Source organism: Carcharodon carcharias, chromosome 8, assembly GCF_017639515.1.
Source record: "Carcharodon carcharias isolate sCarCar2 chromosome 8, sCarCar2.pri, whole genome shotgun sequence".
In the NCBI taxonomy this organism is placed as follows: domain Eukaryota; kingdom Metazoa; phylum Chordata; class Chondrichthyes; order Lamniformes; family Lamnidae; genus Carcharodon; species Carcharodon carcharias.
Genome location: NC_054474.1, coordinates 99,743,741 through 99,763,001, shown reverse-complemented (window position 1 = coordinate 99,763,001; position 19,261 = coordinate 99,743,741). Strand labels below are relative to the sequence as shown.

General features: G+C 43.4%; 1 protein-coding gene across 2 annotated transcripts in view; it reads left to right on the top strand.

The window, feature by feature from the left end:
• LOC121281130 (F-box/WD repeat-containing protein 11) overlaps positions 1 to 19,261 on the top strand; it is a 170,254-nt gene that overhangs the window by 2,792 nt on the left and 148,201 nt on the right. Inside the window, exon 2 of one of the 2 annotated variants that reach the window (XM_041193836.1) lies at positions 17,901 to 18,002. The exons of the other annotated variant lie outside the window; for it this stretch is intronic. Coding sequence (XP_041049770.1) covers positions 17,901 to 18,002 — 102 coding nt within the window. The remainder of the gene's footprint in view (positions 1 to 17,900; positions 18,003 to 19,261) is intronic. 2 annotated transcript variants of the gene reach the window in all.

Here is a 19,261-nt window from a genome sequence, read left to right as displayed (position 1 = left end):
ACAAGAGCTCATGGTGTAGGGGAGTAGCATATTAGCATGGCTGGAGGATTAGTTAGCTAACAGGAGGCAGAGTAAGGATTAATGGGTCATTTTTGGGTTGGTAAGATGTGGAGTGCCACAGAGATCAGTTCTGGGGCCTCTACTATTTACAATCTATATCTATTACTTTAAGGGACTGGATGTATGGTTCCTAAATTTGCTAGTGACATAGATAGGAGAGTAAGTTGTGAAGAGGGCATAAGGAGTCTGCAAAGGGATATAGTGGGCAAAAAGTTAAGTGAGTGGGCAAAAATTTGGCAGTTGGAGTATTATGGGGGAAAAATGTGAACTTGACCAGTTTGGCAGGAAGAATAGAAAAGCAGCATGCTATTTAAATGGAGAGAGATTGCATAGCTCTGAGGGACAGAGGGATCTGGGTGCCATGGTACATGGAATGAAAAGTTAGGATGCAGGTACAGCAATAGATTAGGAAGGCAAATGCAATGTTGCCATTTATTGCAAGGGAATGGAATATAAGAGGTATGTTTTGCTACGGTTGGCCAAGGCGCTGGTGAGGCCACGCCTGCAGTACTGTGTACAGTTTTGATCTCCTTAATTAAGAAAGGATATATTTGCATTAGAAGCAGTTCAGAGAAGGTTCACTCAGCCCCTTCATCACAGGAATCAGTCATCTTACGAAGAAAGGTTGGGCCTGTATCCATTAGAGTTTAAAAGAATGAGGGGGTGATCTTATTAAAACATATATGATACTGAGGGGTCTTGACAGGGTGCATGCTGAAAGGATGCTCCCCCTAGTGGGAGAGACTAGAACAAGGGAACATAGCTTAAAAATAAGAGGTCTCCCATTTAAGAGGGAGATGAGAATTTTTCTCTGAGGCTCCATTAGTCTTTGGAATTCTCTTCACCAGAGAGCAGTGGAGGCTGAGTTAGATAGATTCTTGATTGACAAGGAAGTCAAAGGATGTAGCGGGTAAACAGGAAAGTAGAGTTGAGACCACAGTCAGATCAATCATGAGATTACCAAAGAGCAGAGCAGGCTCGAGGGGCCAAATGGCCTAGTCCTAACTTGTATGTTTGTATGACCACCTTCAATCGAACTTTATTGGCTGTAAAGCACATTGAGACATTGTGGTCATGGAAAACACTATACAAATGGAAATGCACAATACAAGTCTTTTTTTCTCTGTGGGAAGCTCAACTTGTGCTTTCTCAGAGGTTTTTCCCTCAGTGTTGGAACCTGGTAGGTTCTATCAGAAACGGTTATCCAAGTGCAAACCATAAAAAGTTTTGAAAGGGAATTGGATGATTAACGCACGTATTGGGCAAGGGTAGGGAGATGGGGCTTAAATGGATGGTTCTTTTCGAGAGTTGGTACAGATGATTTGGGCTGAATTGCCTCCTTGTCAAATGCAATGCTGGTCTCCTCTCTACTTAAAACTAAACCCTTGTTTCCTATCTCTGCACATTTTGATTTTCCATTGGTTGTTCATTTGTATTAATTCTACTAGTATAGTCTTTCCTATTTTTCTGTGAATGTTTTGAACTATTAATCTCCTAATGTGTGGTGTTGAAGGTGTCAGGTTGAGCTGAAATGACTCAATGTCCCAGGTTTGATTCCAGATCTGTGCTGAGTTTTCTGGGATGGTAATGAGTAGAGTCATTTATGGTGTCCTCACCTACAGAATCATCAGAGTTTACAGTGTGAGAGTGAGGATATTTTTGATAAATAGACACAAGAGGGTGAAGCTGGTCTATCCGGCAACCTACTTAAAGGAGAGTCCACTATTGAATGCTTGCTGCTTAAAGTTCCTGTTTTTAATGACCTGTAGTCCAGAGGCCTTAATGCCAATAATAGTCTTCCATCTAATTTGTAAAGGGCTTTTCCTGTTCTGTTCTGCACCCAAGAGGCTTAGTTACTTTCTCAGCCAGAATCTTTGGAACAACCCTATTCTGTGCCTTTAGGGCATGAGAAGAGGAAGGCAGCAAAAAAAAACCCTGAAGAGAATTCAGTTTCATGATGATTTAATTAGTGTTTCAGAAACTCTCCACCCAAGGAAAGCTGAGTATCTGGAGGGAATTGTACTGATATTGAGCTGCATATATTAATGAATCACGTCACATGATTCTGAATCTCCTCGGAACTATTGTTGGTGTTTTACAAATGTGCTCGCACTTGTACAAATGGTGTTTTTTTTCCTGAGGTATCGATTTACTATGCCTGTGGTCTTTGCGCTGTAGGGCAGGAATGCATCACAGATTAGAAATTCCTGCTTCATCTGAAGCACTTTGAATTTGGTTCAAAATGAAGAGAGAGTAGTAGAATGTTTACTGCTCATCAGTTGGGGCAAGAGGACATTTTTTGGAGAGGAAGGGAGAGTGCACAAGGAATTAGGAAAAGCATGGGATTGTACTTGCATTTTATATAGTTTCTTAACATGTCTCAATGTCTTTAAGTGCTTTGTATAATGAATCATTTCTAAGTGCATCATTGTTATGTAGGCAAATGTGGTAACCATTCTATACAAGCAATGACAGACAAGTGGCAGTGAGTTGTAGGAATTGTTACCTTTTTGGGGTGGTGATTGAGGGAGGAATGTTGGCCACGACATTGGGAGAACTCGCTGCTGTGAGCGGTGACATGAGATTTTCAAAGCCCATCACTGCAGGCAGGCTACATTTTGTATTTAATATATGGCCAGGAGGATGGTATCCTCATTTGAAGTCTTCAAAATTAGAAAAGGATTCAATAAGGTACAGAGGGCACATTCTGAAAAAAAAGCTGGGCTATTTGAATTGAACAGTGGAACATTCCAGAGACAGCATGCGTCCTGTGACAACGCAGAAACCTGTAGACACTGCATTGATAGCCAGCCAAGATTATGTACTCATGCTTGGGGCTTGAACCTACACATCTGGAGCCAGAGGCTCAGTTCCTGCCATGTTGATAGAAAGGGACATCCTGGTGGCTTTGTTTTTACATCAGCTAGTGTGGTCCTGAGCCTGACAGACCAGTGAACTCCCAGGTTTGAGTAATGGTTGTATTTCATCAGCCAGGCCAATGTGAAGGGAATGACAGTCCTCAGCCGATGGCACAGAGGCTGAGGACAGTTTGCTAGAGTTCTTTGTCCTGATTGCTATCCAGTCATCGCTGCTGGTAAGTACATAGGTAGGAAGGTATTGAATGCAGGCAGAAATTGGACTTTACTCAAGTGTACAGGGCATTAAAGCAACCTTCCATTGCTCTGTTCACACGTGGATGAGGCTGACACCATGTAAAACAGAACTCCATCCATGGGAAGTAAACTGGAAACTAAAATGCAAAGGCCTGAAGGATTTCAAGATAACAAAGTTTGCAAAAGGATATTGTGCTAGAGGATTTTTTATAAAAATGCAGGCCAGCAGTGTTACCAGTTTGCTTCCTGAGAACAGTACACACCTGTAGACTTACCTTACCCCTCTTCCAGAGCTCCCTAGGAGAACTTGGGAATATTGAAAGCTGCGAGAGAGCATCAAGAAAGATTATTTTGATCGTTACAGCTTCATACTGTGACTGCTGTTAATGGGTTAACACAGCCTGATCCTCCTCCTAACAAGCACCTTGCGACAGCAGAGATCAGATACTGTAGCATATTTACATTTCATCTCCTGATACATCTGTCATTGACACAAGCACATAGAAATAACCTCTTGTAGTCTCCAGACCCAGATAAATGCAAGACGACAGTGATGGTAGGTCACTGTAAAACCTGTTTTAAAATAACACGCTTGTATTGTAGATTAGTTCTGCCTGTTACATGTGGGAAGCTTCAGTTAATTCTTGGTGGAGCTAACTGAACTCTGGCTTGTTGCAATTGACTTTATTATCCTTGGTCACTTTCTGAGGAGACCTACTGGAACCTCCTTGTGTCTGGGCATTGGGCAAAGACAGAATCGTCACATGCTGATGCTCAAATGAACAAGGACAACTTCAAATGCTGGGGAGATGGATGTGGAACTGTACCCAATCAAGAGTCAGCACTTTGGAGAAACCGAAGGGAATGAAAGAAACCTGGGTATGCACTTAGAATGAGAATAGCACAGATGAAGGCCATTAGGCCCATCATGTCTGTGCTGGCTCTTTGATAGAGCTATCCAGTTAATCCCAGTCTTTCTTTCCCTGTAGCCATATAAATTTTTTCTGCTTTAAGTACTTAACCAACTTGCATTTGAATATTATGATTGAATCCACTTTGACCACCCTTTCTGGCAATTTATTTCTGATCACAACAACTGGCTTTGAGTTGAAAAAAAGTTTCCTTATATTGTTTCTGGTGATTTAGCAATCACCTTCAATCTTTGTCCTCTGGTAACCAACCCGCCTATCACTGGAAACAGTTTCTCTTTTTTTACTGGTTCAACATGATTCATGATTTTTAATATCTCTATCAAATGCTGCCTTAGCCCACTCTGCTGTATGGAGAGCAGCCTCAGCTTCTCCAGTCTCTCATGTATCTGCAGCCCTTCATCCTGGTAGCTTGCTGGGGATCTCTTCTCCCTATCTGAGCCCTTGCCATCCTTCTTAAGCTATGGTGTCCAGAATTAACACATTACTCCAGTTGAGGCCTAACCAGTGATTTATAAAAGCATAACTTCATGCTTTAGTACGCTATGTTTCTGCTAATAGAGCCAAGGCTGCTATATGCCTTTTAACAGTTTTATGAATAGTTCCTGCTACTATCAAGGATTTTGGTACAGACGCCGCAGGTCTGTAAGTTCACTCTCTTTAAAATTGTACCATTTAGTTCATCTTGCTGAGCTGTTTTGTTCTTACCAAAATGTATCACTTCTCTTCTCTACGTTAAATTTCAACTGCCATGTGTATGCCCAATTCACCAGAATAGGGATTGTGACTGGCACTGTCTGCTCTGTAGGTTTTGCTACTACACTGTTTTCCCATGTGGCTATCAGGGAAACTGAGACCACTGCTTTGAGGGAAGTGTTATATTTATACAATACCACATATTAAACAGCAGTTTCCACAGAAATGACCACTTTTGGCAGTTGTGTTTTTGGTGTGGCAGTTAGGGACATCAGGGGTGCTTTCTGCTCTTACTGAAATGGCTGCAACAGGATCTTTTAATGGACAGGCTGCTTTAACGTCTCATCTGAAGGATTGCATCTGTCTCAATGCAGTGCTGCCTTGGTCTCGATATTGTGTGCTCAAGTCCTGGAGCTTCCTGCTTTCTGACTGTGCCACATCTATTCCTGTCCAAAAGATGAATCCTGCAAGCAATACTATTCAGGACTGTACAGGCAATAATCACTATCTTGGAGTTGCTTCTTTTTATTCATTGTTGGGAGGTGGGCGTCACTGGCTGGGCCAGCATTTATTGCCATCCCTAATTGCCCATGAGAAGGTGGTGGTGAGCTGCCACCTTGATGTAGGTACACTCAGTTAAAGGATTTGGACCCAGCGACAGTGGAGGAATAACAATATATTTCCAAGTCAAGATGGTGAGTGGCTTGGAGGGGAACTTGCAAGTTGTGGTGTTCCTATGCATATGTTGTCCTTGTCCTCCTAGGTGGTAGAGGTTGCAGGTTTGAAAGGTGTTGTCAAAGGAAGCTTGGTGAGTTGCTGCAGTGCATTGTGTAGATGGTACATACTGCTGCCACTGTGCATCGCTAGTGGAGGGAGTGTGTGTTGAAGGTGGTGGATAGGGTGCCAGTCAGGTGGGTTGCCTTATCCTAGATGATGTTGAGCTTCTTGTGTGTTGCTGGAGCAACACTCCAGGCAAGTGGAGAGTATTCCATCATACTTCTGACTTGTGCCTTATTGATGGTGGACAGGCTGTGGAGAGTCAAGAGGTGAGTTACTCACTGTAAAACGAGAAATGAATTGAATTGGCTGAGTCTGTGATCCTGGGGATCTCAGGAGGCTGAGATGGATCATCCACTTGGCACATCTGACTGAAGATAGTGGCAAATGTGTCAGTTAGCTTTGTCTTTTGCACTGATGTGTTGGACTCTGCTATCATTTTTAATGATGATGTATGTGGATCTACTTCCTCCTGTTTCTTTAAATGTCCCCCACCATTCACAGCCAGAGGTGGCAGTACTGCAGAGCTTAGATCTCCGTTGGCTGTAGGATTGCTTGGTTTTGTCTATTGCATGCTGCTTTCTATGCTTGGTATGCAATAGTCCTGTGTTGTAGCTTCACCAGGTTGGCACTTCATTTTTAGGTATGCCTGGTGTTGCTCCTGGTATGCCCTCCTGCACTTTTCTGTCGTGGTTTGATACAACTGAGTGGCTTGCTCGGCCATTTCAGAGGCTGAATAAGAGTCAACCACATTGCTGTGGGCCTGGAGTAACAAGTAGGCCAGGCCAAGTAAGAACAGAGAGATCCTTACCTGGAGGACATTAGTGCCAGTTTGTTAATTTCATGATCGTTACTGTTCCAGATTTATTAATTAACGGAATTTAAATTTTCCCAGCTGTCCTGGTGGGATTAGAACGACTGTCTCTGGAGTATTAGTCTAGGCCTCTGGATTACTGGTTCAGTAACATTACTAAATTGCTAACATCCCCACCACACCCTGTTTCATTCTGAAATAAAAATGCTGGAAAAACTCAGGTCTGACAGCAACAGTTAACGTTTCAAATACAAATGTCTCTTCAGAGCTCTGATATTGTTTTGAATATAAAGCCATAGCATCTTGAAGAATCAGGATTTAAATGTTTTGTTAAATAGTTTTGGCTAATATTGAGTGTTTACCAGCTGAAGAAACTTCCAGCTACAGTTGCAGCTTCCATTCAGGGCATGACTGATGAACCAGATTAATTTTTGTATGCCTTGCGCACAGAAGCCATAATTCATGAAATTTTTAAAAATTCATTCAGGGGTGTGGGCGTTGCTGACTGGGCCAACATTCCCCATCCCTAGTTGCCCTTGGTGGTGGTGAGCTGCCTTCTTGAACCGCTGCAGTCCATGTGGAGTAGGTCCACCCACAGTGCTGTTAGGGAGGGAATTCCAGGATTTTGACTCTGGATTGGTGGGATATCTGCAGTCATTCCACTTGGGACACTGAGCTGAGGTTGTCGTGGGGGTAGGAGGTAGAAGATAGGGTCCAAAATTAGGGGACGTAAATATATGATAGCCACAAACCCAATAGGGAATTCAGAGAAATGTTGTTACCCAGAATGTGGGACACTGCCACAGAGTCGGTGAGACGAATCACAGATGTGTTTGGGAGAAAGGATATTCTGACAAGGTGATCCGAGGTAAATAGAGTGGAAGGAAGCTCGCGTGGAGCATATAAACAGGCGCAGACTAATTGTGCTAGATAGCCTATTTCTGATCTGTAAATTCTATGTAAACTTGGTGGAAACTGAAGATGGTGACTGTGACAATTCCATTGAGTAATTGGAGAAACTCGCCCTGAGATGTGTTTATTTGGAATGCCTGAAACTCCTCCCTCCTGTAATCCTGTAAGAACAGGAGTAATGAGCAGTAAAAGCAGGCAGATCATTGAAATAATGAAAGGATGCTGTGAATAAGAAAAGAATGTCTGTTCAAAGGCTGAAAGTAGAGGGCATGGCTGCGAGGCTGTTTGTTGTCAGTGGGTGTTATTCTGCTGCCGTTCACACATTGTCGACTGATATAACCAGGGGATCTTGTCTCATTGCGGGACATAGCCCTGTGCTTTTCAGCTGGTAAACTCCTGCTGGCAAGATCAAGCTCTGCTCAAGGCTAGGGTAAGCATCTTCTCTGGCACTCTGCTGGGCTGAGATATGGCTAACTGTGGCTTCATCATTTCTTCTTTAAACTGTTCTATTTAAAAAAAAAAGATATAATTTAATTACCCATAAAAAGGCAAGTATGTGAACCAGGCAGGTAGTCAGCAATGTCTGTAATATCAACCCTTGTATTGGCTGGGAAATAGGGGTATTTTTTGCGTGACTATATAGTGTGTATATTTTTCCAGTTAAAAGGCTTGAAATGGCAGCTTTTCACCCTTCGAAGATTTGTATAAATGACTGGGGCTCTTGTTTAAAGCAAATCACCTTGATAGATCAGGAAGGTGCCAGGTTCAGTCTTAGATGGAGGGTTGTAATAGATTTACAGAGAGGATAATTGTGATCACTCCATTGAATGCTACGCAGATAGGGATCTGGTAAGAAGCATGTCAGGTTTCACTGTCATGGTCGCACAGTTAAAGCATCTACATTTCCTCACTTTCCACAGGAAGAATGACCACTTGGGGAGTTATTGGAGGGTCACTGGGTCCACTTGAGATTGAGACCTCAATAACAAAGGATATGGCAGGGAAATGGAGTTGAGGTATAAATCAGCTGTGATTAATTGAATGGTGGAATGGGCTTTGATCTAATGGCCTACCCCTGTTCCCACGTTCCACAGAGGTGTGAAAATTGAGAATGAATTTTAAAGAAACTTTTTTTGGGAGTTGTGGGAACCTCTGTGCATTTAATTACTTTGTAATATTTTTCTGATGCTGTGCGATCTGGTGTCCATTCTCTATTTTATTTATTTTCTATTTCCACATTTTTAATTCTGTTTAATTTTATGATGCTATCTTTATTTTTGGCCCTTTGCTAGCTGACTTGGTTTAAGGTTCAAAGGGTGGAAGCAGGGTGCCACGCTTATCAACAACTTTAATCCAATGTGTCTTCCCTACTGAAAACTGCAGGCTTGAATCAGCTTTGACTGGCAGTTTACAGGAGCTGCAATTAGTCCTCAACGTAGTCCTAAAGCTCGCTATGTTTACATTGTCTCCGTGCTTGCAAATGTTTTATCTACTCCAACATGTCATGTTGTCTAGTTTTGTCTCAAAACCTTAAGCAAAATTTGTCTAATGGTCCTTCATCCAGACCAGCAGTCAGTAGACAATCTCAGAAAACCTTTAATCCAATCTTTGTGATAATTAGAATGGAGTGAGAAATGATGACTGACAAACTATTTTAACAAGATTAAAGTTATGATTAAAGACTAGAATTCAAGATTCATGTCTAACATTAAAATTATTTTTGGAGTATTGCTTACTCGTATCATTTGAAAATAAATTTACACAAACAACTTGCCCAGAATTAACGAATTCAATATTTAAAATCTACATCCTGAAAGCTTTTGAAGGAAGAACAGAAATGCACAATTTTAGATGCTGACAGATTTCTTTAGTGAAGGGTTTATTTTGGGCCTTCACTAAAGTATTTGGTAGGTTTTTATGTTGTTTTTCTTCCAAGGAGTCTTTGAATACGTTGTGCTTCAATGTCCTTTATAATAGTTGCGCAAACTACGCCTTGTCCAATTGGTTATTCTTCGTCTGAGAATCCAGACAATAGGTTCAACCCTTAAGTGCACCATAGCTGAGCCTTTTCCATTCTTGCCCAGCCTCTATGTGCAAATACTTTCCATCAGGGTCACCAGATAGCCATCAAGAGTAGGGATTCAGCCATACCCTTCAACCATTCCTCCTCAAAACAGAAGGTGCCGACTGCTGCCTTCTGAATTCATCCAGATCAGGAAAGCAGGGACAAAAACGCAGAAACCTTCTGTCTGTCAGTCTGTCTGTCTGTCAGCCTACTTCAAGAAATCTCTTTAGTCACATGATAATGATAAGTGCTCTGTATGGAAATATTTGGTGGATGTATTGGACAAGTTAGGAATCATAAGCTGTTGATTTTCTGTGCACTGTCTTGTACTGGAATCCATTGCTGTGTGATATCAGGATTGACAAGCCAGATGATGCAGAAGGAGACTTCCAAAGAGATTCTTTGTTTTGTCGCCACCAATTCTGTAAAAACTTGGGTGTGGGGACAGTGTTATTAATTGCATAGAAATACATAGAATGCAACGACATGGAATCAGGGCATTTCATCCAACCAGTCCATGTCAGAGTTCACCCTGCAAGTTAACCACCTTCCTTTTTCCTAATATCCCTTTTCTTTCCTGTTGCCACCAGCGCTGCCTAGACTTGCCTTCAGAGCATTTTGTTTTCTTCTTGTCAATGCCTCCTTATGGTGTCAAAGTTCAAGGGCTGAGATGCACACACACATGCTTGCTTTCGGGCGCGCTTTCTCTCTGTGGTGACCTAACCTGATGGCGCACTCCATCAGACATGGAGCTCTGGAAATGATCAATCAAGCTCTAGGAGCTTGCAGTAAATCATATATGAATAGTTCCAGCTCCTCTCACAGCTTATTGTGTTTTGGATTCCAACTAAGTCTCAAACTCTTTTAACCTCTTCATCTCTACCTGACTAATTGTTCTGAAATTGCCTACTTTGAATGGCTTGAATGAAAGGGAGATGGCAAGAGTTGAGGTCAATACTCACCTGTACAAACAGTTCACTTGTGCTGTTTATCTTACTGTCTGGCACCTTCTGGCACCTCCCTGACCAAACAGTCAGGTGGACTGAAAGCAGAGGTTTATTTAGTTAGTTTGAGTTGGAAGGGCAGGTATCACATCCTCCTGCAGAGATTACTCAAGTGTTGAGAAGAGGTATCTGAAAAAATTCTTGGCTTCTGGTAAGTAAAGCAAAAACTAACTTAAAGCAAACATTTATGGTGTGTTTTATAAATATTTTCCACAAGTAAGAAGTATTTTAAGTCTCTTATTTTTGTTTTTAAAAAAGCAATTTTTATTTTTCCGTTTTCTGATTAAATGCTCTGCATTATATAGTTTTGCACGCACCACAGTTTAACAGTTACCAGGCTGAGTATTAGTGAACCCTTGAACTTGGAGTCAAAAAGAAATCTTTCCTGAAAGAGATAGTTGAAGGATAGACATAGTGAGAAGGTGGGATTGAAGGGTATGGCGACCATATAGGGAGCTGGGGAGGAGGGGAGCCAGGATGGGGGAATTGTGTGGAGAACAGGAGTTTTGGGGGTGGGGGGCTGGTGGGTTCATAGAGAGCCAAAATGGGTAGGATGGGGGAGGTGGGTGAGGAATAGGGCATGAGGAGCCAAGGTGGCGGGTGGGGGCATGTGCAGTGGGACGTGGGGAGAGGGGGTGCGGGTATGTCTGGGAGGGAGCAGGCCACAGTGGGGCGTGGGGAGCCAGGGTGGTTGGGGGTGGGGAAAGGGGTAAAGTGTGGCATGGGAAGCTGGGTTTGGCAGGGGTATATGCATGGGGAGATGGGTTTCGGAAGTGCAATAAAGTGGGGTGTGGAGGGGGAAGGGTGAGGAGCTGATGGGGGAAGGGGAGTAGTGGGAAGCTGGGATGGGGTGTTGAGTGCTGGGGTGGAAGGTGGGATGGCGTGTGGGGAGCCAGTGTGGGGTATTGGGGGGGTGAGGGATAGTCAAAGTGGGTGGGAGGGGGGGATGAAAGAACCAAGGTAACTGGGAGGGGGTGGGGAACGGAACTGGGCTGGTTGAGGTCCAAGTGGGGTGTGGGGAGCTAGGGTGGTTGTGGGGGGTGGGGGGAAGGGGAGGGTGAGGCATAGGGAACTGGTGTGGTTGGGGCAGGTGCAAAGTGGGGTGTGGGGAGCTGGCGTTGGGGGGGTTGTGGGGCTTGTGGAGAATGGGGTGTGGGGAGCTGGGGAAGGGCGGGAGGGGCACATTAGAAGTGGGGCACGGTAGGCGGTGTGGTTGGTGAGGAGGGTGTAGGGGCTGGGCCTCAAGGGGAGGGGTAGCTGAAGGTTGGTGGTTGAGATTACAGAAAGCAAATGGTTAGCAATGCGAACTGGTCATGAAGTACTCAGTTGAAATGCCCCAGTGACAGCAGTTTAACTTGCTGTGTGCGAATGTCTGGTTTAAACTCAGGTTCAAAGCATTATTGAAACAGCTCTGCTTTACACCTTAAAGCCACCGCCCTATGGATGCTGTAATCTATTGCATGACCATGACAATGGAAGTGTGATTATATATCTGTTAGAAACCAGTTTCAATAGGGATAGAAATGGACATAAACTTCTCTAAGTAACAGAGTCCCAGAACAAAACTGTCCTGAGCACTGTTCTTGCTATTAACGTGCTCTGTGTATAGATTTTGCTTGAGCCACATGTTTATAGCAGTTCACTCTTCCTTGGCCTAGTGTGAGCATTAGTCAGCCTGATTTAGAAAAACATGACTGATTTTTGGTTGCTTGGATCAACTTTTAATTTGTTTGAGTACCATGGGGTAATTTGGAAATGACTAATTTCTCTGTAGTTCTCATTTTTTTTCAAAGTGAAATGTTGCATGTTCAGTGACAGTAGCAATCCTTGCATATTCGGTGGGGGGTGGGGGGTTGGGGGGTGGGTGGGGGAGTGGTAGTGTGGAGTGCCGGAGGGAGAAAATAACCATAGAAGTTTATCAAATGAAAGAGGCCTTTTCGCCCAACCAGTCTGTGTCAGCTTTTACTCATTGTGTGAGGAAATAGTTCTAATGACATTTATTCACCTTGTTCCCATACCCCAAATGCTGGAAATCAAGTGCTGTAATTACTTAGAAGGTCAGCAGCATCTGTAGAGAGAGAAAGAGTTAACGTTTCAGGTTGATGACTTTTCATCAGAACTGCAGAAAGATAAAAATGCAAGACTTTTAAGCCAGTAGAAGTGGGGAGTGGGTTGGAAGAACAAAATAGAAACTCTGTGATAAGGTTGAGGGTAGGAGAGATTAAATAACAAAAGATTTCACAATGTAAAAGCTAAAGAGTGGGTTATTGGGGTAATGGGTATAGTAAAGAAACGAAGGTTGTGTCCAGATAAGGTGTGACTGGCTACAAAGCAGCCATCTGAATGTAACATGAAGGGTTAAAGAAAGAAACAAGCCAGCAATAAGAAACATAGAGCAAGATAGAGACAGAGGTTATGATCTAAAGTTGTTGAACTCACTACTTGAGTCCTTAAGTCCGGAAGGGGAGTGCTGAGTTGAAAGATTGATGCCTCTTGAGCTTGGTTGAGCTTCATTGGAACTTTGTAGCAGGCCATGGACACAGGTCAGAGTGGGATAAGGTGGAAAATTAAAATGTCAAGCAGCCACCCAGCCTACGTTTGGTATCCCCATTGTAGAGGAGACCGTGTTGTGAACAGTGAATAAAGTTTACTAAACTAAGTATAGGTAAATCCTTCCAAGTGAAATAATGAGAGTTTTGTGGCCTTGGATGGTGAGAAGGGAGGAGTGAAAAGACAGGTGTTGCAACTCCTGTGCTTGCGCACAAAGGTGCCATTGGGAAGGGAGGGGGTGTGAGGGGTGACTGAAGAGTGGACCAGGGTATTGCAGAGGGAATGATCTCTCCAGAATGTGGGAGTGGAGGGGAAGATGTGTTTGATGGTGGCCAAAATGGTGGAGGAAATGATCCTGGTTTCAGTGAGAAATTACAGCATCTCACAATATCTGTCACCTGTGCTAATTTCATTAGATAATGCACTTTTCAGTTGTGATATGCATAATTGAGCAGACAAGCTGGCCTTGGTACTTTTGGTGCATAACAATAAATTTGCCATCTTTAAGCTGAGACTCAAGAGATGGAGGTGAGTAGAGAATGGGAACGCAAGTATAAACAGAGATTTGTTGGTCAAACTCATTAAGCACTAGAATCTCTGTCTAATACATTAAAAATTGTGTGCATGCCTTGTCATCTTTTGATTGTAAGTTCAGTTCTCTACGCATAATGTTTATCTGTATAAAATTGTCGCATTGTAATTATGTCCTCCACCATTGGCAGGAGGGTGTAATTACAGTGTAACAGATCTACTTAAGCAGTTTCTGTTTTAACAAGGATATAGTTTATAATGGAAATATTAAAATGAGGTAAAAAATGTGTGACTTTAAAATGGAGATTGAATTACATCATGCACTTTGGTCCAATTTTTGCTCCAGTTCTCCTGAAGATTATATTTGGCCTCTACACCCTGTATTACAGCATTCTGGTGGGGGCAAGACACTGGGACTTCAGCTTGCATCTCTGGACTGCTCACCTCACAATGTTCACTATTATACCTCTCCATAACAGGACAGCACATGAAATCAATAATCAAATGTGAAATGAAAAAAAATCAATGCATAAAAATAATTTGAGAAGTGATGGCTAATGCAGCTTTTTTAAAAAAAAAAGTGCATAGTTTTTTGTAGGGAGATGGGAAAAGCGGTAGGATATGCACCCCAGCTTTAAACACTTTTGATGAAGTACTGCATGATAATACAGAGACAATACACATTTGGGTAGACAGTGCTGTACTGGTAACATTACTGGACTAGTAACCCAGAGGCCCAGGTGACTGCTTTTGGGACATGGCTTCAAATTCCACCCAGGCAACTGGTGGAATTTAAATTCAATTAATAAATCTGAAATTGAAAGCTAGTCTTAGCAATAGTGACCATGAAACTATCATCGAATATTGTAAGAACTATTCTGGTTCACGAATGCCTTTTTAGGGAAGGAAATCTGCTATCCTTACCTGGTCTGGCCTGCATGCGACTCTCCACTGCCCTCTGAAATAGCCTAGCAAGCCATTCAGTTCAAGGGCATTTAGGGATGGGTAAAAACTGCTGGTCCTGGCAGTGACACCCACACCCCATGAAAGAATTTAAAAAGAATCCTGACCAGAAAAGGCTACGTACAGCGGTTGGTGCTGGTCCTTGCATTTTCCTTGAATTTGTCATGCAGTGAAGGTCATATCTGTGGTGCCTCTTGATAGGCGAAAAACAGCACTGTGACTGTAGGAGGAGGGGGCCAAGAACTTCCCTGTGGCGGATAGCAGGGAAACTCCTCTGTAGTTAATTGCAGTCAGACTTGACTCCCTTGTTTAATATATTCACGATCACAGTGTCCCCAAGACCACCCCCCTCCCCCCAAGCATGCACTCCTCTTCCCAGATGAGGGATATGGAGATTCTGTAGCTGTGCCAAACACGTATCTCCGTCATGTTTCAGAATTTCAGCAGGGATTCCATCTGCTCCAGGCGCTTTTTTGATTTTCAGCTGTCGAATGGCTTTTTTAACTTCACTCCTGGGGTAGAGCTGAGACGCTGCCTGACGGGATATTGAGGAATGGAGCCGAAGGCTTTTGAATTGAAGGCAGTGTCTCAGTCGAGGTTTTCAAAATGCATTGACTTGCCTCCCTATCCTCGATGAGCTCCCCTCCATTCTTGGCTGTGAGGTTGGCCCTTGATTGCTTGAGTAATAGATTGTTTCGACAGTGCTGAGGAAACCACGCGTGTTGTCGGTGTCCGTGAGTTGTTAGATCTTCCGTGTTCTTTCTACCCACCGTTTCTTTATCGGGTTTTAGGCTGTATCACTGCCTTCAGCCACCTGTAGGACTGCTGCTTTTCCCTTGAGCTTTTGTAAAGTTTCCATCAATGAAGGCTTTGTGCTTGTGCTCAATTAGGTCCTGTAACTCTTGGTGACTGGTTTGATAAAAACAACCATGTTTCCTGGTAGAGAGACCAAGGACCACTTTGCAGGTGCTTGTTATGGTGGACTTTATGGGACTATTGACTCCTGGTGGCTGGAGGTTGAGAGTTTGACAGTGAGGCGCTGACTGAAAAGGGCCATCTTGATAGGATCTTTGAGGTCTCTGATAATTTTTCTGCAGCATTGATTCTGTTGCCTCTGCAATTTGGGTGTCAGGCTGTCGAGGTGGTAAATCGGTTAAGACAGTGATCGGTGCAGCAGCCGTCAGTACCTGTTGTAGTGTGGATCATATGGACATCTCTGCGACCCCTTGCTCGAACGATGATGTAGTGGAGCCAATGCCAGTGTTTGGACTGTGGGTGATGCCATGAGGTCTAGTGCTTGTCTCACTGGCATAACAGGGTGTTGGTTAAGACAAGGTCATGTTCTAGATAGGAGGAGGACTCTGTTGGAGTTTGCTTTCCATACACCTTCCTTGCCTGTCACATATTTTCAGAGATTCATATCCTTCCTGACTCTGGCATGGAAATCTCCGTGGAGGATCAGTTGTTTGCTTGATGGGACGTGAGCTAGGGATTGCTCAAGGTTAGTGTAGAATCCCTTTTTGGCATCGTGGCCTTAAGTGCAAGAGCGTATGTGTTGATGACAGTGGCATGTTGATTCATCATTGGGGTGAGCTGGGCAGTCACGAGGCATTTGCTTTTCCCATGAGGAATCACTGAGTTGCCAGACAAACTTAGGTGTGTTATAAAAATAGAAAATGCTAGAAAAACTCCGGTCTGGCAGCATCTGTGGAGAGAGAAACAGAGTTAATGTTTCAAGTCCATATTACTCTTCTTCAGAGCTGGACTTGAAACATTAACTTTCTTTCTCTCCAGATGCTGCTGGAGCTGCTGAGTTTTTCCAGCATTTTCTGTTTTTATTTCAGATTTCCAGCATCTGCAGTATTTTACTTTTAAGCTTGTGTGTACGTGTTAGTTGACTTGTAAGATAGTATTCTGTTTTTTTAATTGCTATGTTAAGTTGTCAAATTAGTTGAGTTCAAATACCCAGTCTGGCTAGTCATGATAAAGCTGTAAGGTGTTTTGTTCAGCCTGTACTTGTATGTAATATTGCTTAATCCTGTTCAATGTTATAAAGGGCTATCCAGGTCTTAGAGCTGATGTAGTGATGTCATTGAAGAGATATAAACAATAGTTCTCCAGCCTCCAAGACCTCTGAGGTCATCCTAGACGCCATATAAAGTACTTTAATGTGCTAGAAAATATAAATCCAAAGCAATATGTTCAGGCATGCCAGGGCAAGAGACAGAGGTTTGGGGTTGTGACATGTAGGTTTAGAGCTGGTGCCAGGAGATACTGCTTCACAGATTGGACAGTCAACTACTGTGGTGGATTGTAAAGAGGGGTAATTAAGGTCAGCCATTGATTTCATTTAAGGCATTAGATATTTTGATAGAAAGCTGGCAGGATTGGTGCTCTGGAAAGATGAGACCAAATGAGCTAAATGGCTAATCTGTGGAAAAAGGGGACAGACTTTTTGAGTCTGATGCCCTTCTCATGTTCCTGAAAACATTACACTAATTCTAGTTTGCAAAAGTATTCCAATGACAGTTTTCATGTGAGCCTAGACAGCGTGGAGCGCTGTTCTATGGAGAATTTCAAGTCTGAGTGCACTATTCCTCCACCACGTACATGCACACTCTGCTCTCGTGCATCCTCGTGCTCTTCTTCTGCGTAATTTCTTGTCTCTTCCCTAGTCTAGAGGTGCTGAGGTCATCACAGCTGCTGCCGGTTATTTAAGTTGCTCAGCCCAGCGTGATTGAAGTGTAGGACCTCATGAAGTGTGAGATTTGATCATAGCTGCAGCAGGGGTTTTACTTATTCACTATGCCATTGGTAGACTTGACTATGTTTAATTTTTAGATAGTTGTAGCTGTTTTTAGAAGAGGAGTTTCCAACCCTGTGATGGCAGTTTTGTTTTTTTTAATCAGAACTTTATTGTGCATCTGTATAGTTATCTATATGTTCACAAATACAGGCACTTTCAAAAGGGGAGTTGATGGTATTTATATAAAGCTTGTTTTCCATATAAAGTCATTCCAGTGCAGTGCTAGTTTGTAATAAAATGATTACTATGGGGGTTATTTGGTTAAAAAAATAGAAATGAGAAGAGAAATCATTTCAAATCTTACTTGTTTAACCACGTGTGTTGAGCAGCTGTGAAATCTCGAAACTGGAATTGAAGAGCTTGAGAAATTTGGGAAGGAGGGTGCATCTCCGGAAAAGGAACACACTTGTTGGGAACGCACTTGTTGGGTTTAATGGCCTTTTGCTATTCCTAATAGTTCTGCATGATGATTCTGCTAGCACTGCACTTTTCTTAGCTAATTTGTTCCTGCATAGCTTTCAAAGAAACAATTTGAGAGTCATTGCTATTAAATTTCAACTTCTTCTCTGAATGGAACCTAAGCTTTGTGCTTATAGTTACTAACAAATTAAGCTGTCTACTTCAATATGATCGTGTCTGGCTTCTAACTGCTTCTCTTCCTTCCTTTTGTTATCCTGCAGTGTTCTGTGCCCAGGTCTTTGTGGCTAGGCTGCTCCAACCTGGTAGAGAGCATGTGCGCACTGAGATGCCTGCAGAGCATGCCCAGTGTCAGATGTCTCCAGGTGCCTTATCTTCTTTACTTACTGTGTTTTTATTTTTTGCTCCGGTTCTGTGACTGTATTTGTAACCCTCTGAGTACTGACCAATTCGACTTGCAGTCTGTCTCTGGTGAGGTTGGATAGTGTTGAGGTGGGGTGGCGGGGGGTGGGTGGGCTGGTTACTTGTATATATGCTAATGAGCTTCTTTAAAGCTTGAAACATATGTCAGCCTGTGCTGCATTAGCTATTCTCACCCACAGTGGAAATAAAGACACGACGGCTGTCTCAGCACCCTTGGCCTGGGGCCCTTAAGCACCATTCTGTTACTATTGCTGGAAAGTGGTGCTTATGTAAACCCTAGGTGACTGTATGACTGGGGGATCAGCCGTGATGCCCTCTTTGGCCACATTACGTGTTGACTCTTCCATTGTCCAGGCTCGCATGATGAATTGCCACTGTGGCGTTGTGTTGGAAGGCTGCCTGTGCCTGTCGAACTGTACCCTTTGTGCCTCCAAGGCTGAAGGGAAGAATCATGGAGCTGTGCATGCCACTGGGCTGGTTGCTGGGGTGGGGTGGACAGTCTGTGTGTGGGTGCTTCCAGGTCAGTTCCAGGAGCTATATTTGTTGTCGGGATGGTTGCCCGGTTGCTATGGGTTCTGTTGAGGTGGTTGCTGGGTTGGGGGTGGGAGAGAGATCTGTGGGTGTTGCTGGGGTTGTTGCAGGGAATCTGTGGTTGTTGCCAGGATTGTTGCTGGAGGATTTGTGGGTGTTGCCTGGGGAATCTGTGGGTGTTGCTGGGGTTGTTGGTTTTTGTGCAGCTGGGGGTGGGGGTGGGCTTGCTGTAGGTGTTGCCAGGGCGATTACGCATGGCTTTTGGGGTGGTTGCCGGGGGCTACGGGTGTTGCTGGAACTCTTGCATGTCTCATTGAGCTCCATGCTCTGAGCTGTTTGATACCTTGCTGCCTTTCCCACTGTTTCTTGTGACTGGCTGTATGAGTAGGGTAATGATCTGTGGTTTGTGACAGAGACTGTGTATCTTTTCTCTGCTTTTCCCTCCTCATCAAACTAAGGTGGAAGTGGTTTTGAATATCTTGGGGAGGGGGAAAATTATCTCCAGTACCGTTTGCAGGGGTCCTGATAGAAACCAGGGAGGAGAAGGAGCCATCTATGCTCATCTGTTCCTTAAAGAACTAGCGTAAGCTTCTCTTTCACGGACAAAGTTCACCAAAGAAAATTGTAAAGAGCGCGAGCATTCAGTTTAGGATTTGAAATACTTCACTTG